This window comes from Sphaeramia orbicularis, chromosome 7, assembly GCF_902148855.1.
Source record: "Sphaeramia orbicularis chromosome 7, fSphaOr1.1, whole genome shotgun sequence".
Lineage (NCBI taxonomy): Eukaryota > Metazoa > Chordata > Actinopteri > Kurtiformes > Apogonidae > Sphaeramia > Sphaeramia orbicularis.
In genome coordinates this window covers 36,197,743-36,222,865 of record NC_043963.1, presented here as the reverse complement: position 1 = coordinate 36,222,865, position 25,123 = coordinate 36,197,743, and the positions used below count along the sequence as shown (strand labels likewise).

The following is a 25,123-nucleotide window of genomic DNA, read 5'->3' as shown; positions in this document are numbered from 1 at the left end:
TATATTACTGTGACTGTTATATATTTATATTCATGTATTACTGTGGGGAAAAAAGAGAAGGCAGCCTTGTGGTGATAAGTGTATCAGTTACAAGGCGACAAAATTCCTTTAGAAACAATGTGAAAAGAAAATGCTCTACTATGGATGTGTAAATTCGCTTAGTTGTGTCTTTGTTTACTGGGATTCACTGAATTTTGATGCAGTGGAAAATAAAAGTACATTCTTCCTTTTTACCACAGAAAACGTCACACTGATTTTGTGTTCACATATATTAATATCTTAGATCGGTGGTTCAGTCTACCTTTAGCTACACTGTTACATCCAATAACAATTCAAGACATGTTGAAGTAATGCAGAGAAATGTTACTCGAAGTACACTAAAGGAATATGTTACTAATTACATGTAATGAGGGCTTGTATTCTGCAATCTGTATTAAAATGCATTACCTTTCCAACATTATATATTCACAGGGGTATCGACAATTGGCTGCAGGCATCTTTGGTTTATGTGTGTGTGCAGTATAAATGTGGATTGTCAGACCTTGTTGACCTCAGTCTCTATGAAATCCTCATCAACTGGTTCTTTAGCCACAGGGAAAGGTCACCACAGCTTCCTCTGCATCGCCATGGCTTCTCCCTGTGCATTTCTGTCTCCCCCTCTCTTTCTCACTGGAATTGAGGCCGAAGCGATTCTGTCATCTTTCATAACTAAAGCAAAATGGTAGAGAAAGAGAGATGAGAGACTGCGGTGGAGCTGTGGCCACAGCTGGGCCTTCAGTTTATGGGGCAATACCCGAATAGGGGGAGGAGGGGTTGGAAAATTATGCAGTGGGAGGGGAGAGTCCAGAGAGGAGCGGTAAAGCTTTGCAAAACAATATAAACAGAGAAGAGATGAAACAGCGTTCTCACTTTTTTGCTTATTCACTTCTTCCTGGAGCAGATAATCTAAGGCCAGATATAGTTGTCACTTCTTTTCACGGTCTGACGGGAGATGATGCACGCATACACCCAAACAGACTGATGCAAACACTGGCAGGATGGAACAGGTAGTCTGTTTACTTCCTTTCATATTGCGCCTTGCTGAAAATTGCTGCACGTTCCAGAAAATGTCATGTCCTTGATCTCTTTGCACCACTACACAGTGGTGCGTGGAGGGGCTGGAGCTGTGTAGAGATGTGGGGAGGGGGATTTGCAGAGACAGGGGTCTGCAGCAGAGACAGGGCTGTGCGCCTCAGATAACACTGCAGCCTTTGATGGAGCCCGGCCCTCCTCTGTTGGAGAGCGCAAGCCGATTCGTCTCAAATAGATCTGCGCCGTGGACTCTATTGGTAATGATTGGATTTAGTTACAGAGCAGAAATGGTTTACTGATGATAATGATAACAGATGCAAAGGGAGTTAGTCAGCCACTTAGGCTCGTGGGAATGCATCGATGCTGTGCCAGTCCGCAAATTTCCCTTTAGACTGGACAGTCCCTCTCAGGCTTGATAAAGCTGATGGCACAGGTTGATACAATGCTACCTATAATTGCATTGTGTATGATCCAGGCTGAAAGGTTGTAATGAAGATGTAGCACAGAACAGATGGGAGACAGTGTTCCATATGTGTCCTTGTATAGGAAAGGAGAATAAGACAGGGAGAGGAAAGAGTTCAGGGGGAGAAAAAGAGGAGTTTCATACTCTTCTAAAGAGCACGAAGCAATCAGCAGGGAGAAGAGAGTAGCTAGCAAATAAAGGAAGTGAAAGTGAGAAAAGAGCGCAAATAAAAGATAGACTTTCAGCAAAGACAGCAGTCAGGAAGGAGGAAGTCTTTCAAGTGCAGGTAGCATGTAGACATAACAGGCGAGCTGGAGAAAGCCAGAGATAGGAAAAGAGCGTGATACGGAGACACAGGAGACAAGAGATGAAGGTAGAGAGTATAAAGTACAGATAGATGACAGCAAAAGAGGGAGAGAGAGAGGGGAGAAATGGGGGATGGGGTGAGGAGGATGAACATGTGAGAGGGGGAGGGGAAAGAAATATTTGCTGTGTGCGGCTGAGCTGGAGTCAGGAGGTTGTCATGGTGATAGCAGGGTGAGAAAAAGAAAGGGAGGCAAGGGTATTGACACCTCATCCTAGACACCGCTGAAACACTTACATGCACATAGAAGCGGACACACACTGCAACCATGAGTCATGCATAATAATACAGACCTGACACCTTTCAAGTAAACACACATTCACACTTTATCACATGAACACACAAACACACACAGGTGGTCTGTACAATAAAGACCTGGTATTGACCATATCACTATGCAAACTCTGTTTCCCATGTCTCTCTGCTGTCTTTATCCTTGTGTAGCCTTATTTGAATGGCAGGCAAATCTTTCTAAACTGACTTGTCTTGCCAGACAATTACCCAAACCAGCCCTCAGTGCACTGCAACGTGCACATGAGTCTTCACAGATCTGACTCCTGTGACAGAGAGACATGATAGAGGCAGGAACAAGCTGATACAAAGATGAGCAGTGGTTCCACTGTGGTATGATTTTCAGAGCCAGCTTTGACACTTTTTTAATAATCTATATTTACCCAGAGATAAAACCTGCAAGAAGTTATAGCACTTTGCAGACAGCAGATATTACTACTGTTATGTAACCAAACAGTAGACAGCATGTTTATAGAAATAACCATTCAGTTAATATAAGACAGATCACTTAAAACTTTCATATGAAACAATTTTTCCAACGTTATAAAGTTAGCAGGACTGTCAGAAAATCTCGTGGACTCAGCCTCATAAATCTAAATACAAAATAAAAAAAGAGAGACAAATGGGCTTGTCATTGCAATGTGGAAAGGGAGTGTGAAGCAGAAAATACATTCAGCAGAGTGCAACCACAGCAGAAAGAAAAAGACTTCTGTACTGGACAACAAACAAATCAATAGAATTACTTATTCTGAATGCAGCACTTAAAGGCAAGTCTATAAAAAGTGGGTTTGTTTCCTAAAAACAATGCAAGTAAAGTTGTTCCACAGTTTATGTGGTGGTGATCATTTTTTAATTTAAGTCTGGACTAAAGTTACGATAGAAAACCGAAGCCAAATCTGTTCTGTCAACTCCTTGTCTAGCTCCATCACTTTGTTTTCCACTGTGGAGACATTTACTAGCTGTTTAGTGGAGTTCCTTCTCTTGCCTCATTCCCAGAAGACCTTGTGTTTGATTAGATGAGGAGCACTTAAAGGGAAGTGCTGCTTTTGCAACTTTTAACAAAGTTAATGGGATTGCTAAGAAGCTGTGGTCCAACCTAGTTAACTGTTGCGATAATGTAAATAATTGCATGTTAAGAGTCTTTTAAAATAAATGGATCCCATCTCTACAATATTCAGTTCACTACATTGACTTTGTTTTGCTTCTTGCTTTCCAGAAACTGTTTTTCTTGGGTTTACATGATTCACTTATGCAATACTGTGATTTTGATGTATATTGGTAATATGTGATCTGGTGCAAGTGGTTTTCATTTAGAAATGATCTGTACGAGTGTAAAATTACCCGTCATGTCTCCACAAGCCCAGGATCAGGCTTTAAAAAAAAAGAGAAAAAAATCCATCCATTTTCCCACAGTCGTTGAGCCACTGGGGCTCCACCATGCAAATGTGTTAGAAAGGCTGTGTGACCTTGCCCTGCCAGCAGCTCATTTCCCTGAAGTGGCGGAACAGAACTGACAAGATTACATTCAGTGTAAGGACGCTTTGAGAAATGTTTCTGGAAAAATCGAAATTTAGAAATAGGCTATTTGTACAGAGATGAAAACATTTTAAGTTATTGAAAAAGAAAAAAAAAAATCCCCTCATACTGGTGGGTGATGGACCAGATGAACCAGTATGGATGTTTCATAGACCAACGTACCATAGAATAGCTAACAAAAACAACAGTAATGCTTCAGTGGGCAGCAAATGATATGATATTGTTCACCGTTGCAGTCTCTACGAAGGACTGTGCAGACCATAATGACAGCAGACCATGAATAACTGTGTGTACCTTTGTTACTGACAGTTATGGTTATAACTCAATAAATTAGTAATGGGTGAAATCCAAATAATGACCCTGCTACAAATAGTCAAGTATTTATTGTGAGAAGGTCACAATGGTACTAGTTCTGTTCTACCTATTTTATGTTATTATTTTGCTATGTTTAAGTTCACTCAGTAACATTTTTATGGAAATAAAAATTATTGAAGTAAATAAAAATTCTGCTTCTGCTTATAGGTAAATTATGTGCTGTTTCAAACTTTGCCCCTTACGCTCATGAATGGTGGTGGTCTATGAATAATAGAGTGAACAGGAAGAGTGAGTGGCTTTAGCAAGAAAAAAAGACATGAAATACAAAAATCAAACATTTTCTGTTTGATTCATGGATGTTATGTTTTGAAACGGATAAACTCAATGGTAATGTCTTAGGGAAAGTAATCACTTGTTGTGTAGCCATTACAAATGACTAAATGCCATATTCCCTGTACTTATGACATTAGAATAACATCAGTTAAGGAAAATTCATGAAACTGGGATCGTAACAAAGTCCAGTGATGCTAATTTTTTGTTTTTCCTGAACTACCCTGTAGAGATCATCCAGTATGGTTTATTTTATCTCTTTTAATTTTCAGTACTTTTTCCCTATGTGATCTGAAATAGATAACCTGTTGTGTTCGAAGTCACAGGTCATTCAAAAAGGCTCCGCCCCTCCACTCAGGGCGTGGCGTGGCGTTTTTCCCAGAGGCGGCCACGTGTCCTTGCGTGTCACACGAGCTGCTAGCAGCTGTGTCCTCCAGCGCTATATGGGCCACTTATCACCTGACCCGAGGGACCACTCCCTCCTCCTTCTCTCTGTCTGCTGAGTGACTGACTGCACAACCCCTCCTCAGACATCAGTACCTGCAGCAGCCAACACAAACCTCCCCCACCTACACCCTTCACTTGATGCAACTCACACACACATATGCTTCCGTTCACAGCCGAGGTTCATCAGATATCCATGCCTCTGTAGCCTTCATGTGTATTTTTTTTTCTTCTGCTGCACTACACTTTATGCATGCATGGCTGACTTGAATAACAATAGGACCTTTACAGGAGCATCAAGATAAAGTCATGAATGTGCTTATTTCTTGCTCTTAAATGTATGGATATTTAGGTCTTTGCAGCAGTTTCTGATTTCCCTCTGGTGCTGTTACAAGTTAATGTAGTTACAGCTGCATTGTCATGTCCAGCAGTGTTAAGCTGCTGTATCTCGTTCCAGGACTTACACTGATGTCAGCTGCTTTTTCAATGGCCCACCTGCTTTTATTTTGATCCCCAAAAGCTGCAGTAGCACACACATTTAAGCACACATATTTCCTTTTCACCTGTTTGAGCTCCATCTTTTTTCTCTCCAGGGAAGGAATGGTTGGATGCAAGCATTCACAGAACAATCTCCACTGAGTGCCACAATACAAACAATATGCATTTGTCACAAAGTCAGTGAAAGAAAAAAAAGGAATAAAGTGGTCTTGAAGGTCAAAATGTGTGTCAAAAAAAGAAGAAACACAAACAAGGCTGTTAGCTTAAGGGAAGCAGGAGAAAAGAGGGAGGCTGACGGTGAGAGATAAAGCAAGGAGAGCGGGAACTGTAGGACGAAGCAGGAGACAGAGGGGAAGCGGGGAGAGCAAAGAGAGAAGGTCACTCCTAATAGCTCTTCCATGTAATTTCATAATGTCATGATTGCCTCTCTTTACTCAGATGAACACCATTAATTCTTTGCTGTACGGACACCAAACCATTCTGCCACAAAAGTACACAAAGATAATGGAGACAGTAATCACATCTGAGTTTCTGCATATCTCATGATAAGCTGCATATGTTTGCCTTGGATGGTTCTAATTTGCACAAAGAGCAAAAGAGTGTGTCTTGAACTCTGCATGGGGGTATTTGTATGCATCGTATCCTACATCTTCAGCATGACACCTTGGGTGTGTCTGTAATTAGCGCGCTTTGTGCTGCAGGCGCAGAATCAGACTGATGCTGCTTCTAATGAAGCAAATGACGCCTCTAGGCGACAGTAGAGCCGTGTGTGTGTGTGTGTGTGTGTGCGCGCATGTGAATATGTATGTGTATATACAGAATACACATGATTCTCTGTGTGTACAGAAAAGATTTGATTTCTTTTTATTGATTAGTTACCCTAAGACACAGGACCGTCTGCTGGTTTTCCAGTTCAATTTCAATTAAAGGGAGGGGTAGGAAAAAAAACAAAACAAAAACCATTAAATCTCAATTTTCCTGGTGTTGTTGACAATTCATGATTTTAAACGATTTTTTACTGTCGACACAAGCTCTTACTATATGAGCAAAACATGATTCAGAAATATTTTTCTTTATTAGAAATATGCACTGTGCATGTGCAGTATCCATACTGGGGTTTGTTAGACCCAGGTGCATCATCTCAGCTGAAAATTGAAAAATGTCCTCTACTCCAGACAGGAAAGATACCATATTAGCCCGAATAACCTTTTGCATATAAACTAGCTGTGTAAAAAGATTTGTAAAAGCTTTACAAATAAGCTGTGATTTGTGAAGACTGAATTTTGTGTGTAGTTCATCAATTAAATTTGTTTTGCATTTCTTTGATTTCTCTAAGAATTTCAGTAATATATGAAAACAAGTCATCACTCTAACTCAGTCTTCCACAAACATAGGGAAACCCCCGAACAGTAACGGAAAAGCAGCTCTTGCAAGTGTATCAGTGTGTAATATTAAAAAATACTAATTACTTTAAATAGGAAGCAAAGGCTGAAGAAACAAAAAATTCATGATGAATATATTACAACAAACAAACTGGTTGCATATGGAAGTTTTGCTGAGCAAGAAAGGTCTCCAGAGGAAGCAATATTTAACTTGTCTTGATTTTGCAATTTAGCTATTTTTTTCCCCACATTGTTCAAAGACAAATGAATTTGCGATCTTGCCCAGCATAACAGGCCTGGCCCCATTTTTTCATAGAATTTGTTTTTTAATACTTATGAGTCTGTTTTTGTATGGCTTTATCTCCAAACCTCTGTTTTCTTTTTCCCTTTTGTTTCTCTGTCTTCATTTCCTGTGACTTACTGACTGACAGACCAGCCATAAGCAAATTATCTCATCCAGTTGAGCAGTAGCTAAAATGCTAGAAGCAGAGAGAGCTACAGGCTGCAGTCCATCTGCAACACTGGCTCCATTAGCTGACAAGAGAGATTAGCTGACCTGCTGACACATGGGCTGATCTTCACTGATACGCAGTGACGCACACACCCATGTGCACATACACACACACATACACGTATATATAGGGAATCTGATACACTCCTACATTAGGATAACACCCCTGTTTTTGATCGTTACAGGCCTTTTACTGGTCACTGATCCCACATCAAGATTTCTGGTTTTCCATCTCATCATTTTCTGTAATGGACCTCTTCTAGTCTTTCTTTCCTTCCTATTCCTCTTTCTTTTTGTTTTCACTTTCTATGAATTTTTCAGACTTGTTGTTCTCTTGACTTTGTTGTCAGCCCCCCCCCCCATTGATCTCCCCCTGGTGTTGCCCTTCTTTCTCTTTGTTGGTTTGTTTTTCTCCGTCCCTCCATCCCTCCATACACCTCTGCTCTCCTTCCTTTCACAGATCTCTTAATGAGTCCACTCCCTTCTCTTTGAATTATTCACCACTTCTTTTATTCCACCATTCCCATTGTGTCTTAAGGGGAAAAACATCAATAAATAAATCACGCCAGAGGTAGCTTCTTCTGCAGTCTTGGCAATAGGGGAGTGACGATGGGTGTGTTTGTGTGAGTGTGAAGGAAAGAGAGTGTAAGTACAGAATTTGTTGGCACTTAGGGAATTTTGTTCTTCTGTTTTGTACCTTGACTTTCACTCGGATAAGTTTGTAGCTGGTTTGATTTCATAAATATTTGAGCAACTTAAATTCTTTCTGCCAGATATGTGCATCTTGTGCGTATCCCTATGTCAACTTCAGTGTACACTGTCGACACAGTGTAACAGTGAACACAGCCACTATTTGCACTAACACATCACTATGTGTAATTGTGTGTGTGTGTGTGTTTGAGGGACGGCCTGTCAGGACACGTCTGTAAATGAGTGAGCGTGTGTTCGTGTGTGCGCATATGTAAGTGATACGGCAAACCAGCGTAAGTGTCCATGTGTGTGAATAACTGAATTTGTATGTACAAGGGGGGATGCTGTGCGGAGACCCCGTTGTCATGGCAACCAGGATGGAGAGCGAGTGGGCGGTTGGCCTTACGGCTTCTCTGACAACCTTTATTTTCTCCAGCTTTTTGTCACTCTGGTAGTAACCCTTAACCCCTGACAGAATAGTGGAGGTGGATGGGTGCGGTCTTTGAGAAAGCTGCAGACGTTGGAAAATAAAAGCAATATGACATGGTATTATGATGCTATGATAGTACCTTTGAAACTAGTGGGAGTAGTAGACTACTATCAGCAGAGCTTATGCTAATAGTGGTATTGATAAATGTGCTGCCTGTGCTCCCTGATTCCAGATAAACGGAGGGCTCTGCAGCTTTTTTTTTCCACTGGTAAATTTCCATTTGGTGTTGACCATGGATCATCGATCCTCAAACACATGCTAGTTGGCCTTTTAAACAAAGTGTAGTGGTATGAGGGAGATATTGGTTTCCTGCTGTGCCGTGAAGGCCCATTTCCATTAAAGTTGCAAATATCGAATTAATCAGCCATGTTGCTCATTGTCCAAACCAGAATGCTACTGCAGCAGTTTATTAAATTGATGGAAAGAAAAAGCATTGAATATGAAAAGAAGAGGAGGGGAAGATGAGGGACTATGAAATGTATTCCTAAAAGTGATCATAGAGGGATGGAGAAAAGCTTTTAGTGTCAGCTCACAGGGGGGCTAAATGAGGGGAAGAAGATGACTGATAAAAAGGTGACAGGAAAATGGGTGCTCATCATTCTCAAACATTTGCTATTATGAGCCTTGTTTCCTATGTTGAAGCACTTGGAAAAGATGTGAAAAAGGCTTGTAAGAAATGTAATCTTCACTACGAGTGATAAAAGACATGTCTGAGGCTCCTGGTGAACTGAAGACTGCAGCAGAAACAGGTAGCCAGTATTATTTCACATGATTTGTGGTATTTTTCTGCTGTAGCGACAACGTGGCTCTGAGACTTGTCTCACTGCAACAGGCTCATGCATTAAGTATGACCCTGCCAGAGAGAGGAAGAGGGGAGGGAGTGGAGGCGAGCATCAGACAGCTAAACTAAAGACACCAGGTATGGATGGACAGCGTCCGTCTGGAACCGAATCGAAGGTATAGCAAAGGGTGGGGATGAATTATGAATTTGGGTGAATTTAGGGCAAATTGTGCCGACAGGAAGGGAATTTCAATGAATAATTCACTCTGCAGGGGGCCTGATCATCTACCCCCCACTAGCATTACCTTGTTTTTTTTTTGCCTCCCCTTCTTACTTTTGCCTTCCTTTGACCCTCATAGTATCTCACCTCCCCTCTCCTGTAATTCCCAGCTCCATCAGTCCATTTGCCTTGAGTGAGCACTCTCCCTCCTTAGGTCTAAATCACTCCATATTTCCCCTGTCCATCTCTTCTCAGCCTGACGCTCCACCAGACAGAAGAACCCTAGGGGGAGAGGAGGGGTAAAGGGGGGCATGTATTCATTTATTTTTCTCCCCCTTCCTCACGGTCCCGTGTCCTCCCTTCCAACACGTCTTCACAGCTGGAGGTAGTTAATATTTAAAAGCAAGGCATGACAGGACACAAGACCTGCACACATGTTTAACCGCATACACACACACACACACACACACACCTACACACACACACACACACACACACACACACACAATCGAGCCAAGCAACAAATCTGATCAAAGAGCAGAGCAGCTTTTAGAATTCACATTTGCATGACTCTATAAATGTACCAGGCTACATTCATCAACTAGCAGCTCCTCACACGGATACGTGACAATATGGAAGCAAAACATTAAAAGTCTCTTATGTATATGTGGGTGGTAGGCACGATGGGGATCAGAATCTGTCAGACTCACAACATGATTTGACTCTTGGGGTCTGATCTTGTGTGGGTTGCCCCTCCCTCCACTACAGATAAGAGAGCCTATTCAGCAACCAAAAGTCCTTGGCAACGCCCAGCGTGTATAATTATTATATTTTGCAAGGGAGGGAAGTCTGCAATTTTCTATCTAATGGATGACAAGAGGGGTGCAATCCACAATGCTACTGCAGCAATTAAAGTCTGCTAATGATAGCAACACTAAAGGCATAATGCAAAATGTTTGGATTACTTATGTTTTTGTAAGGCTAATGCCTCTGGCTGGAATTCATAAATATTTGAGTTGTAAACCTCACTTGGCTAATTTGGCTTATTTATTAGGGAATAACTAACAATACTACACAATGGATAACAATGATTATGATCATGTTTCTGTGATACTAGAGCTCGGTATCTCTAATTTTCCAAAAAATTCTCCCAAAATGATTAATACCTGATTCTCACAGTCTCAGTATGGTTCCAGTTCAAAACTGACTGAGTCATAAATATTTCTAAAACTGGCTTTACTTAGACTGACAGAAACCTGCTGCATTTTTTAAAATCGAATTTTATTGTTTGCATTAGGGATTGACCCCAAAGCAATCTCATTTTATTTAACATCACCAATAAGTGCCAATAAGTGGTGTCTTTTGTGCAGAGGTGAGCATTACCTCTGCACTAAAGAAGGCATATATTAAAAATAATCAATGATGGGATTTCATTAATTGAGCTGATTGAAAGGATCATTCAGATGAGATGATTTTGAATCAGAAAAATCAATTCTTAAACCATGTGATACATCATGATGTCTGTGCAACTGAGGAAGAAAAAAACATAACGGCAAAATCAGAAATTGTGTTTTTACTCAATGCATTTATGGTGTCACTTTCACAGCCTTTTTGAAACAATGTCCATAAAAGTGTCTGAATGTCCATGAGTAGCATTGGTCTAAGAAATCAAATCTGTTGAGTCAAATTAGTTGGAGAATCCATTTCATGCACCTGCATATTTTAATAAAAATATTGATACTTGGTGCCATATGCCAGTGCATCAATAATCTGTCATGAAAGGATTAGAACATGAACTATTTCTGAATCAATATCGTCTTCCACGCCTACTCTTTATTGCATGTTCTGTTGGTAAGTTGTTTCTGCAGACATGCTTTCTTTCAGAAAAGCGACCACACCCTAAAGTCTCAACTGCAATGTTCCTTCTCTGACCTCTGTCTGATTGAATGACTTGTGATGGCGCCTGTTGACATCACAGCGGTTATAATAGTTTTTAAAAAGCACTCAGGAGCACTGTGACAAGTGATCTCAGCCCAGCTGCAAGCAGCCATCCCAGGCCTGACCTCTGACCTTGTCCAATGAAGCAGGTAACGGTGCTGGGATTGGATCGTTGACAGGTGCACAGCGGTCACCGTGAAGAAGTGAAATCAGGCATCTGCTTCTGTGTCAGTGTTTGTCACCTCTGTGATAATGGAGCGGACACGAGGCTCTGAGCCACGCACCCAGCTTCCATCTGTGTGTGTCTCTGGTCACATCAGTCTGTCCTCATCAGCATGTTTGGGTGTCTGGTTAGTCATTACATGGCAACCCTCCTTGGCACTCTCTCAGTCTCTCTTATCCCATTATAGTGTTCCCCTTTGCTGATCCTTCTCAATACGACCAGAATATTCTTTGGCAAAGACTACCTCCTGGCTGGAACTCACTGGACCATGCCCTTTTATCTGTCTGATCTCTTCTGTTAGACCACTCTAGGTGTGTGTGTCTGTCTGCCTTTTCATCCATCTACCCATGCATTACAAGCCTCTTTCATGTGTATTAGTCTCCTTGAGTGTGTGTAAGCTCCAGCACTCCCTTGGTGAACAGTGATTGGCAATGTGACAAGCTTCAGCATGCCACATCGTTAATCAGCGTCCTGCTCCGATCCTCTCTGCTCTCCTTCATCGTGTCTTTTGAGGGAGCACTGATAAGCAAGCTCACACCTTAGATCATATTAACACCAGTACTAATACCCAGACTAGCCCAGCGTCATTCATCTGGCTCTAATGGCATTTTGGAGAGCCCAGTTTAAGAGCGGATCGCTGTAATTGGCCCCCTGTCTCCAGAGAACAACAACCACTATGGCAGCCTCTGTTTGATGGAGGAGCATAAAGGATGGGAGGAGCAGCAGTAAGAAAACAGTTAACCCATGTGCATAATGAGCCAGGTTGATTATAGCAATAAAAATCAAAACTAACTCTATGACAATGAATAATTAAACAAAACACAATAACATTTCAGGTAAAATCTGCTTAGTTTCACAGTTTTTTTTTTTTTTTGCAATAAAGTTTTGCAAATCTTAAAACACCTAAATTAAAACTTTGCACTTCCTCAAATTAAAACTATTTATGCACTCACCGCAATTAAAAAATCAAACTCGAACCCTAAATTATAAAAGCTAGTGAAGCTTTCAGAACGACGGTAACCCTGCGGTGCACTGATTGAAGCAGCATTGCACTTGTGTGTATGTCTGCAAGTGGAAGGAGAGGATTAGCGTCACGGCTGTCACCCTGCCTCTCCCTTGTTTGCATCTCCCAGCAATCTTCCCATCACCTCCCTGCCTCCCTCACACTGCCTCTTTCCTTTCTTACCTCTGCATCTCCCTCGCCACTGCTTCCCTCTGTATGTAACTGAGTATTTAAGCCACTTCCTTCCACCTCCACTAAACCCACTTTTGTACTTTTCATCTTCCCCTTAAGTCTTACTCCCACTTCAACCTTCCTTCTTCTCGCTCTCTTTATGCCTCTGACAAGGCGAGCCAGTGAGTGGAATGGCTCATTTAATCCTAATGCTGTTAGTTTAAACAGCCGTATTAAGGACTTAACTCTTGTTTGGTCTTTAATTGCATCTAATTTAGCCCTGTTGATGTCGACAAATCCCATATTCCTGCTTCCCTTTTTAAGATATTGTTCCGTACATTTTCTTTTGAGTGATGGCTAAATCTCCACAGCAATTCACTGGATGGCCATTACCCACAAGATGAGAGAAAATGAATGATAATCACTACTCTGCTCCTTCTTCTCTCTTCCATCATCTTCATCTCCTCTCCTCTTTAACCTTCCCCTGCTCCCCAAGGTCACCCATCACTTTGTTTTGGCATTGCCAACAAATGACAGCATGCACAGCCAAAACTCTTTCAGTCAGCCTGCCATCACTGCAGAGTTGCCAAGTAGACATCCTCTTTCTATTATCGCCATTTTCTTTTGTCTCACATGTATGTCTCAATCATAGTGTGCTCTAACAGCTCTTTGTGTGTGATATCGAGTAGTGTAAACAGTCAGCGGGCTGCGCCACGTGGTGCCGCGGGGGAGGACAGCCTGCATGTTGTGGCGAGGACCGACTCCAAGGGTACAGATGGAGAACGGATAGGCTCCTAGCAGGGGTGGCTCGACTCACTCACCAAGACTGATAGCATCTTTATCGCACACTTATCACAGCACTATCACCCAAGTACACTAGGAACTGTTCAGTTGGTTCAATGCAGCACTGACCAGTTGATCTAATTATCTAACTGTTTGTATTATCTGAATTGACACTTCATCGATCTGCATTTGACTGTCCACAGCCCATCTGTGTGCTGGGAGACTCTGCTCAGCCTGTTGTTGTGGTATTCTGTCCATCTGTCCTGCTGACTGGCTCTTCCATATGGACGGCTGGTCATGTAATTAACCAAATGGAGATTTTTTTACTGGAGCTGCTTCTGTGATTGGCATTGTTAGTGTGTTTTTGTGTCAGGGCGTGCATTGTTAACTCTTGATAGGGGTGTTAACTTCATGTCTCGCTCTGTCTATACAGGTCTGACCACATGGTACAGGGTAATTTTTCTCCCATTCTGACACATGGCCTCTCTCTCTCTCTGCCCCTCCCTTTCCCCCTCACCTCCCCCTTCTCTTTTTTTTTTTCTTTCAGAGAGGAGACCAGCAGGAGGGCGTGGACCAGAGTAAAAAAAAAAAAAAACAGACAGTGAAAGGAAAGAAAAAACAGAAGAGTGACCTGAGACGCTCAAGGCAGCACTGAGGCCTCTTGGAGGAAAAACACAACCTCGCACTTGCTTAACAAGTGTGTGTGTGTGTGGTGCATTTCAGTATACGTGTGTGTGTGTGTGTGTGTGTGTGCAAGCAGGTGGGACTTTGATGGGACAGTGAGCAATGCCTCACATGCAGCGACAGCAGGTTGGCAGTAGGGGGCAGTGCTCATCCCCACTCCCCCGCCTCCTCCTTCTCCTCCTCATCCTCCTATCCTTCACTGCCCAGCATAGCCAAGCAGCCATACACATCCCCTCCAACTGTGAGTACACATTCACATCGTACTGTTCATGACAATGGAGGTTGAATGCTTCTGTGAGGTTCAAAGATCTATTTGTTGTGTTAATTACATTGTTGATTCATCAAAGCATACAAATAATGATCTTTCATCGTGATTAATTAGTGCAAATGAGCTGAATGAACACTTTTTTCCTATTAGTAACCTCAGTATTCAGTGTTGGATTGGACTATTATGTTGGAAACACCAGACTGTCTGAAGCTTCTATACTGAGCTCTCATCTGTGCCTGTTCTGTGTCTAATTACTTTGTAATTGATCCCCTCATAGTGCATTGATTAGTCCCACTATTGATCTGCTCTCCCTGGTGTAAAACAGAATCTGATTGGGAGTAATTTAATCAACAACTGAGTTATAAAACAAAAATCCGGTTTGGTTTTGCCTCATTCTCACTCATTTTGTCCTCCTCCTCATTGCAATATGTAGGCATTAGAAACAGTGCAGATCTGGAAAATTGATCTTCATCTGCTCTGTTGCAGCTGACCTGCCTACAGACCTCCAAGAGAATATTGTTTCCACTGCTGCTTTTGTTTTTCACTCTTTATCTAAGACTGTTGGCAGTGAGTCACAGTCCTTTACCACCCACGCGGATTTTAGAAGTGAAAGTATAAAACAAGCAATCGCACACACACGGACAAAGATGTGCACACACATGTAGAGCCTGTAAATGGTGATGAAATGCAGTAAATCACCCCCCATCCAATTCCCAAAGGAGTGGGGTGACATGGAGGTGAGAGGATGGAGGGAGGATGAGGAGAAAGAGGCAGGCGCAGGTCAAAGATGTAAAAGGTCAAGGTGTCCCCTGCCTTTCAATTAGTGAGCCTCTGGCATGTCAATGAGAGGCAGTGATCGGGATCAATAAAGGAGATGCTTTTGAATCAGTGTCAAAGAGGCCGGGGTTAAAAGCTACGCTCCATTACAGGAGACATGACAGTGCTTCATTGTCCGTGTATCATAATTGTTGTACAATTATCTCTCTATCTATCTATCTATCTATCTATCTATCTATCTATCTATCTATCTATCTATCTATCTATCTATCTATCTATCTATCTATCTATCTATCTATCTATCTATCTATCTCTCTATCTATCTCTCTATCTATCTATCTATCTATCTATCTATCTATCTATCTATCTATCTATCTATCTATCTATCTGTCTGTCTGTCTGTCTGTCTGTCTGTCTGTCTGTCTGTCTGTCTGTCTGTCTGTCTGTCCTCTTTCTTTCATCTTCTTTCTTACCAATTCACAAGAGCAAAAAGTTGCCAATGTGCATTTCTTCAGATATAATGAAACATATTTCATGTTAACATTTGGAGATAAGTATTGCATATATTAATTTAATACTGGTTTAACCTCTTGTGCTGTTTTTGCAGTGAAGGTACACATTTACAGACAATTTATTTCCTTTGTTCTCCAAGCATTACTGCACTTTTTACATTTAAGTTTAGGTACTGCAGCACTTTGCTAGGGTATGCTTTTTGTAATAGTCCACAGATTTGTAATAAAATATCTCTGTATTCATTAATATTTAAATCTAACAACAATCTTTTCTTAACAGTACTTTTACTGCTAAACCTCTGTTCATATGTGAACTCTAGTTTGTTGGCAAAGTGCTGGATGTTTTGTATCCAACAGCCACTCAATCCAGTTCCTGTTTATTGAGGAAAAGCAAAAAAATACCAGATCCTTCACTAACAAATTGTGTTGAGATTATTTGGTTCGTTTTGTAGAAATGCACACTGGAAACATTTTTTTTTGTGCTGATTGGGATACAATTTAACTGTCTCTTGTTGTTTACAGTACCTACAATAACTTTCCCTCATTGCCTTTTCTCTGGCTCTCACTGTGGACTAATAGACCACATAAGTGATCGTAAGTGCTTTTACCTTTATTGATGTCTATCTGTCTTAATGCAGGTGCTTTGGAAACTTATTGTAAACACTTTCATTATGTCAGTGACGTGATTTTCCGTACAGCATGCGTTAACGCAGTACTATGCTGCACTTTAATGAATCCAGCAGTCATGTGTCTGTGTTCATGCGTCTATTCCAGTGTTGTGTTGTTTTCTCATTTCTGAGCGTCTTTTTCTTTCTGCGGGTGTGTTTAGCCTCATTGGCTCCCAATAGGTGAGATCCCTCTAGGAGTAGAGAGGAGAAGCTGCTGCCTGTAAGGAGGCAGCAGGGCTGTCAGATCAAAGACACAGGGAAATAAAGAGGAGTTAAAGCACTAAGCACCAACTCCTCTCCTCCTTCTGCCAATAATGGAGCGCGCCTGAAGCCCGAACTTCAATTTGATCAGCTGTGGAAATGGGCTTATTTCCTCCATCAGTGGGAATTCTTTCATTAAATTCCTCTGCTCTCCCTGTCTCTCCCTAAATCTCAGTGAATCTACCCCTTGTTTGTTTTTCCCCTCTGTCTACGACTCCCCTTACTCGGAGTTTCTTTGCTCTGCATGTGCTCTCTCTTCACTGCATCCTCATCCATCTTTCCTGTCTGCTCAGTTCCATCCCCTTCTTCACATCCACCACTTCCCCCCTTCATCCTGTGTCCTCCTTTACCCATTTACCTATATAATGTAAATTTATTTCCAACACCAGCTCCATTTCTTCCCCTTAAAGTCCAATCTTTACTAACAAGTATAAGGCAGTGATGTCTTTTCCACCCTGAACGACTTGTGTGTGTTTTTACAACAAAACAAGATTAAATTCGTTGCATGTAATTGTTGAAAGCCAGCACATGAAAACACGACATGGGCCATAAACCATGTAAAAGATCAAACGTGCTGGTTCAGTACCCTATCCACACCGTATCCCACCCACTGTGTACAGTTTTATGAGTCCGTTATCGAGTCATTGCTTTATAGCTGTTACAGACAGAGGTGACAGAGAAAGAAGAAGCCTCGTCTGGTGGTCATTGCTTTATTTCGCCTCAAAAATCCCTGCTTTATTTCCCTCAGGCTCACAGACTCCTTCCCTGTCTCTAAGGGAGCGCTGTGCCATATATCTATTTTACATGAACGCCTCATTCCTACATTATGCTGTGTCAATTTCCTCTCTCCTTAGCCCATTTTCTCCCCTTGCTCTCTTAGTCTCACTCTTTTTCTCAGCCTACATTTCATCTTTTCCTCCTGGGAGTCTTTTTAAGTGATATTGACTGAATGTACTTATCAGCAGCAGTTAAACTAGGAAAATGAGTGGAAAATGAGTGGTATCTCTTGTTCCTCAGTGTTGTTACCTAAAAGATATATGCATTTTTTGATGTATTATATGTGTTCATGTCATAGTAAATTACCACAGAAATGTGCAGCATGAAATAAGGTTATGGAAACACAAGAAGCCGTGAACGCATCTCTATTCTCAGTGTATCCATGTCTCTACACCTGTGCACTTACTCTGCTTCGGTTCATTGCAGTCAAAAGGCCTCCGATGATCACCACACAGCCGGAGTCTGTCACTGTTTTTAGTTTTGAAGACCTAGTCATGAGCTGCGAGGCTTCTGGCAACCCCCCACCCATGTAAGTCAGCACATACACACATATCCACACAAACATAGGATTGAATACATGTCTAAGTCTGAAGCTATTTTAGTCGTGAAGAAGCTTCTGCACTTATTTTTTTTCTTTTTAGCAGACGTAGAACAGTGACCTTCTCTCTCCTTGTTCAGCTGACATGTACACATTAGTATTACATGAAGGCACAGCTTCTCCCAGTCAGACTTCTCATTTCAACAAGGGATAAATGTCATTAAGCCCGCAAGCTATCTTTTCAGAGTGTCTGAGCTGCTCTGAAGTGGAAAACTGTTCTGATTGCCAGAGGAAAGATGAATATCGCAATTATACAGGAAAACCTTATGAGTCCCAGTTGGGTGTCTTGTGTATTTTGTAGCTATTCATTTGTGTCCTCAGCTGTAGTGGCCGTCTAAGGACACAGAGTGTTTACTAAGGACTTTATAAAAAATGATAGTATGACTTTGTTGTTTCGTGTAAAGAAAAAAAAAAAAAAATCTGCAATCAGTAATTTTGTTTTCTCTACCCAAGTTTCCGGTGGACAAAGGATGGCGAGGAGTTTGACCCAGGCACTGACCCAGAGCTGAAGGTGACTGAGCGTTCTGGCTCATTTGTCTTCTATACACTCAGTTATACAATGGACACTCTGAAGCAGTACCAAGGCACGTACGTCTGCTTTGCATCCAATGAGCTGGGGACGGCTGTCTCCAATGAAGCTGTACTCAGCATTGATGGTAAGAACATGATAATGACTTAATTAGTGTTTGATTAGCTAATGTGAGCCTGTGTCAGGTTCAAGGTGGTTGATTGTTAAGTCTTACATACAAAATACAAATTGTCTTATGTGTAATCATTTGTTTTGTTGCTTTCAGAAAGGAATTACTTTTCACATTTCAATAAGGTGCCTGATAGCTGAAGGTTTAGAGTTCATGAGTAGTTCAGTTTTCGTCTACCTGAGCTATTTACTCTATGTTATTCCTCTACCACTGTGTTTCCAGACATCCTCTCTCTCACTTAGCTGTCAAATAAATAAAATCCCCCAAAAAGTCTTAAAATCAAAGCTGCTATGATGGTTTCTAAAAATAAATAAATAAATAAATAAATAGTACTACATAGATTTCAAATGTATCGATTTCAGTGTAAGTGCTGCTGCAAATGCCTTCATGGTCCAGATTAGTAGCAGGCAGAGCTGTTGGGTTTATCAGCAATAACACAGAGATTTACAAAGCTGTGAGCGGAGCCTGCACATAAACCTTTTCCTTAGCCTGCTTTTTTATAGAGACCACATTTGTAAGCAGATGGAGGCTCATACTGAGAGTGCACAGTACTGCCACCCAGAACATAATTACATGCAATAACATGGTAATCAGCATATACCCTCATACACACACATGCATGGGCCCCTGGGTAAAAGTAAAGAGCACCTCTGTGCATCCATCCACCTGTGACTGGCTCTCTCCTGGGCAACCTCCTTCCTTCACAGTTTCCCTGACAACGGTTTCCCCAGAAACGCTCTTGAGTTGATGTCATATGAAGCACTCTTCAGTAGCTCCTGTGGGGTTATCAACAATGGGCAGAAGGGAGGTTGTGGAGGGCAAACACACATGACTCACAAAACACATCATTCTACTTTTTCAAAACAAAAGACAACCTGACGCTTCAAAGTTGCTTTTCTTGAAATACTCTTAAATACCACCCTGCACTGTGTACTAAAGTTTTCTTGTGAATTGCCCAAGATAGTCGTTTAGTTTTTATGCAGGTGCCTGTGCATATACCTATCAGCTGTATCTACACAGACTTACAAGTATGTATTTGTTTCTTTGCTTGCCCTCCTCTAGTTCCACCAATACAGCAGAAAGAAAAAAGGGTTTATGTGAAGGCTGAAGAGGGAAGCAGTATTGTACTGAAGTGCAATCCCCCACAGAGCTCTATGGAGCCTATCATTCACTGGATGGACCAGAGTGAGTACATTATCCCTACATCTCTCCTTCCATTACTTCCTTCCTGCCTCAACAATAGATCTGCTACTTAGAGTACCTAAGTACCTTCATGTTGTTCACTTCTATCACATCAGAGAATGGTTACTGATATCTATCCCTGAAATATTGTCTTTATTCTAAAATACACGTATTTATTCTAGAATTCCTTTGAAATGTCTAAAGCATAGTTTGTAGGTTTTATGCTGCATCTATTTTTGCCCCCTACTGCTCTTTATCATCATTTTTCAGTTTCTCTCATCTCTTTGTGTCTCTATGCCTCCCCTCTCACAATTCCATCCCCGTTGTTAAGCTCCTTCATCTCCCTCCATTGTTTCTCATTTTCCTCTGCTTTTCTTTGTCATCATTTTATATCGCTGTCTCTTTCTCTCTCTTCTCAGGGCTACTCCACATTAAGCTAAGTGAGCGTGTTGTGGCAGGGAAGGATGGCAACCTATACTTCGCCCATTTGTTAACTAACGACAGTAGAGATGATTACACGTGCAACGTCCAGTACCTGGCAACTCGCAACATTTTAGTCAAAGAACCCATCACGCTGACTGTCAACCCCTGTGAGTTTTTCTCTGAATCAACCAACACTGCCTGTGTGATGCTGTATGATGGAGGTTCAAACCAACAATTTTCAATCCAGTTATGTAAAAATTAGTGACTGAGGACGAGTATAAAGTATATATCATTAATGTTTCAACTCTTTGTGGAACAATTAAAATAAAATTTTCTTACTAAAATTAAACTGCAATTAAACATATATAGCCACACAAATACTATAATACATAATCTCTATTCAAGCACCAGGCAAAACAGATCACATAGGTTTTTTTTTTATGGACTTTATACTGGATTACATTTTGGAATTTGGTTGAAACCATCCCTGAAAATGAATACTTTCTATAATATATGCATCGATTATGTGAAATGAAAGGCAGGTTATTTGTATTGACTGAAACATCCATCAAGTGCAAAAGCGGATCAATAATCAGGCTGATTGAGCTGTTGCAGAGTATGCTGAAAGTTGAGATGATGATGTGGATTTGTTTTTACTCAGTTCAGCAGTAGACTGTAGAATAAGTGCTGATGCATATTTCAGTGTTATTGTTGACCACATACAGTATTACTTTTACCTTTCTCTTATTTATCTAAGAGAGGATAACACATTTAACAACATATTAATCAACATTTTACTCCACTAACTGATGCAAATATGCCTGAGACAATGAGATTATTTTCATCTAAATTCCTAGAGCTGGTTATGACAAAATAATGTTACATTCAGGGCTTCAATAAGTGCTACAAAACAATACAATATTGTATATGGATATGTTACAAAAGTGTCAAAGATATTAAAAAAAAAACATTGGCAGAAATACAAGGTGTTAGGTGTCCCTTACGCAGGCAATTGTTATTTAAAATCCACTATTTAGTATTCACAGACCAACGTTAACAGAATGGCCATTTGTTTAGAGCCACAGAGGTTTCACACTTAAACCAAAGTCAACTTCCCGTGTAGTGGCATGTTGTGCTGACTGAAGCAGTGACCAGATCCAGTAGACAGTCCCAGAGCCAGCAGGTGGGCCCATCACCTCCTCAGTCCAGTGGTAATGAGATGCAGCTCATACTGAGATGTGGCTGCCAGCATCTGTGGCCCAGCTAGAGGTCAGAAAGATGAGCACATGTTAACACGAGACCTCTGTGTGTATAGGAAATCTGTATGATGATGTGGTGTTACAAAGGTAAAGCCCACCCAATGTTATCCCACAGCTTAAGGTGTGTGTGTGTATTTATATATTTATATATATATATATATATATATATATATATATATATATATATATATATATATATATATATATATATATATATATATATAGTGTGTGTGTGTGTGTGTCCCAAAGTCTCCTGAGTGGCTGCTGTGTCAGCAGCGCTCCAATCTGAAAATTGCCCATACATATGTATGAATCTTGCCCTCCCTCTTTGTTTCTTCTTTCTCTTTCTGTTCCTCCTTCCTTCTCTCCAGCCAACTCAGTGGTACGGAACAGGAGGCCCCAGATGATGAGGCCGACTGGAAGTCACTCCACTTTCCACACCCTCCGGGGCCAGTCTCTGGAGCTCGAGTGCATCGTCCAGGGCCTGTGAGTGCCTTTGTTTGTGTGCATGTGTGTGTTTCTGCCCTCCATCAATCAGAAAACTTAAAAAGCTCCTTTCAATCAATCTTACCTGACTCCTTTCCACCCCCACCCCTCCTCTTACCTCCCAAAAATCTTCATTCCATTATCTTTCTTGTGCTGTCTCCTGCCAACTCTGCTTCTTAACCACCTCCTCCTCTTCATTTATTTCTCTGCACATCTTTTTCTCCTGGCCTGCCTGATTCACTTTATGTCAACTTCCTGTCAGCTTTCATCCACCTTCTGTTTCCCCTCTCTTTATTTCCTATCTTTTCAATTCCTGCTAACCCTCTTCCTTCCCCTCTTTTCTGTTCTTCAGTCCAACCCCCAAAGTGAAGTGGATAAGAAAGGATGGTGAACTGTCTGAATCTCGGACCACCATAGAAATGCACAACCGTCGCCTGCGTTTCAGTAATATCTCAGCAAGTGATGGGGGCGAGTACCAGTGTATAGCTGAGAACACCCAAGGGAAGGTTGCTCATACTTACACAGTGACTGTGGAAGGTATGAAATGAAGAAAGTGATAATATTATTTTCTCCATATGTTATTTCAACTTTGTTGACTTAGAGAAATTAATAATTGAATTAGGTAGTGTGGTGGAATATGGCTTTGTTCTGCATAATACTTGGTAGATAGATCATTGCATATATGCTGTGGCTAACATGGAGTGGCAGTGTTTTCTAGATAACATGCTGGTATGTAATTTAATGATATAGGTTAATATGTAGTGGATTATGTTACAATAAAATGGTGGAACATACAAATACTGATTCAACCTTTTAAAATCTGGAACAAAAGCATTTTGAAACTGGTTATGATGAGCTTTCTTAATTAATATTTGCTCCAGAAATGTAGTTGTAACTGTGAGACAGAGTAAAGAAAAACAAAAGCCTATATGAAGTAACCTGACTGTAAATCCCCTTCTGTAACATAGCGGGTCCCTATTGGATCAAAGAGCCTCTCAGTCAGTTGTATGCCCCTGGTGAGTCTGTGAGACTGGACTGCCAGGCAGATGGCATTCCCACTCCCACCATTACCTGGACGATCAATGGGATCCCTATCTCAGGTAACCCACCCACCTGCATAAACAGTACATACCTTGGGAAATACAAGGCTACAATGACAGTTATTGCCATTCCAAAGAAGAAATATCATAATGACACCATTGTAACTTTTTAACAGAAACTGACAAGGACCCCAGACGAAGTCTGTCAGCAAGTGGATCTTTGATCCTAAATGATGTCAATTTTGGAGACACTGCTATTTACCAGTGCCGGGCCTCTAACAAACACGGAACTATCATCACCAACACAAATGTGTTTGTCATTGGTGAGTGTTTGATGTAAATGTGACTGACTGGACAGAGATTTGTGTTTTCTAGGAGACTCATTTTTTTCTATTTGCTGTTTTAGAGCTGCCACCACAGATTCTCACAGAGGATGGGAATATGTACACATTCACAGAGGGCCAGAAGGCGTCACTGGAGTGTGAGACCTTTGGTTCTCCTAAACCTAAAGTCATATGGTGAGGCACATTCAATTTAATTCAATTCAGTTCAATTCTATTCTATTCTATTCTATTCTATTCTATTCTATTCTATTCTATTCTATTCTACTCTGGTGCTGTGTTGTCTTTTAGTGTTGCTATTTGACAGATTTTACATTAACAAACATTCATAGAGGTGATGTTGCGTAGGTAGTCCTTCATATGCATAAATTATCAGCCAAATGTTGTTACATCTGGGCTGTGATGGAATTTTGTCATTGCAGCAGGTATAAGGCTATGATATTCCCTCTGTTCTTTTTCTTTCCTGGTCATTGAGTGATTCTTTACTGCATTAAAGACACAAACATCAGTATTGCAAATGCTGCAGAACTCTTTCAGAAAAATCAATGCCACCAAAAAACTGTCAACTACTAATAATGCTCATCAGTCAGTTACATGTCACTGACAACAGTCTGGTTTGACAACAGGGGTGAAGTGGTCATTTGAACAAGTGACTATATCAGTTTATTTCTTTCCCTCCTTCCAATAAGTGTATGTGTGTGAGGTTGTACATGTCTTTTTGTCTTTTCCAGGGAGAGCAGTGGTACCTCCTCCCTCCTGGCAGATCCTCGAGTTAACGTGCTCATCAGTGGGAAGCTTGAGATCACTAATGTCACCCACGATGATGAAGGAATCTACACCTGCTCTGTAGAAAACACCAATATCACCGTCAGTGCAGAGTTGGAAGTACTCAGTGAGTCTCACACACACACACACACACACACACACACACACACACACACACACACACACACACACACATGCATACTGTGTCCCTGAGCAGCAGATATTATTATCACCATGCATGTTGTGTGTGTCACTTTTCTTCCAGACCGGACATTGATCCTGACACCTCCACAGGCTCTGAAGGTGCAGCCTGGACACACAGCCATCTTCACCTGCTTGGCCTCAGTTGATCCAAAACTTGGTGCTCCTTTTATTCAGTGGAGAAAGAATGATCAGAAGATTATGGAGTCCCACATTGATGAAAAGTGAGACAAATAGTTTTTCTGTTCATTTTTACTATGCTATCCATTAGCCAACCCAGGTTTTCTGCAGTTCTTATTTCACATATTGTCACCTTCCTAAATGAATTTTTTGATGAAAATTACTTTTTTGCCTAAATCATCAAATACTCAATTTCTGTGTTTTTGTGTTTCCTGAAAAAGCTGAAAAAAATTACTTAGATAATTATTTTAGGAAGGTGATATTATAAATGTAATGTTACACAAATCATATTACATTTTGCTATTAAAACAAATCAGTGCTTTGATTTTGTTCCAAGGACATGTAATATATATCACTGAAGGATCCACACATTTTTTCATTTTCTTATAAATCAGCAGGTGTTTGGCAGATTTGCAAAAACCCAGGACTATGTTACCAGAAACTTGAGTTTGCATCTTGTAGGATTTTGGGTTTAGGCAATGAAAGCTCTTTTGTTTAA

At 41.0% G+C, this 25,123-nt stretch overlaps 1 protein-coding gene across 4 annotated transcripts in view; it reads left to right on the top strand.

The window, feature by feature from the left end:
• The window catches only part of l1cama (L1 cell adhesion molecule, paralog a), a 53,986-nt gene that overhangs the window by 11,838 nt on the left and 17,025 nt on the right, over positions 1–25,123 (top strand). For 2 of the 4 annotated variants that reach the window (XM_030139223.1, XM_030139220.1), the window contains exons 1-13: positions 14,291–14,429; positions 16,325–16,339; positions 17,878–17,980; positions 18,503–18,705; positions 19,810–19,932; positions 20,349–20,519; positions 21,983–22,097; positions 22,450–22,634; positions 23,066–23,197; positions 23,314–23,460; positions 23,544–23,655; positions 24,210–24,370; positions 24,509–24,668. In XM_030139223.1, the coding sequence (XP_029995083.1) occupies positions 14,291–14,429; positions 16,325–16,339; positions 17,878–17,980; positions 18,503–18,705; positions 19,810–19,932; positions 20,349–20,519; positions 21,983–22,097; positions 22,450–22,634; positions 23,066–23,197; positions 23,314–23,460; positions 23,544–23,655; positions 24,210–24,370; positions 24,509–24,668 (1,766 nt within the window). Of the gene's footprint in view, positions 1–925; positions 1,047–14,051; positions 14,430–16,324; positions 16,340–17,877; positions 17,981–18,502; positions 18,706–19,809; positions 19,933–20,348; positions 20,520–21,982; positions 22,098–22,449; positions 22,635–23,065; positions 23,198–23,313; positions 23,461–23,543; positions 23,656–24,209; positions 24,371–24,508; positions 24,669–25,123 lie in introns of those variants that run through there. The other 2 variants (XM_030139222.1, XM_030139221.1) reach the window with 2 other exon arrangements.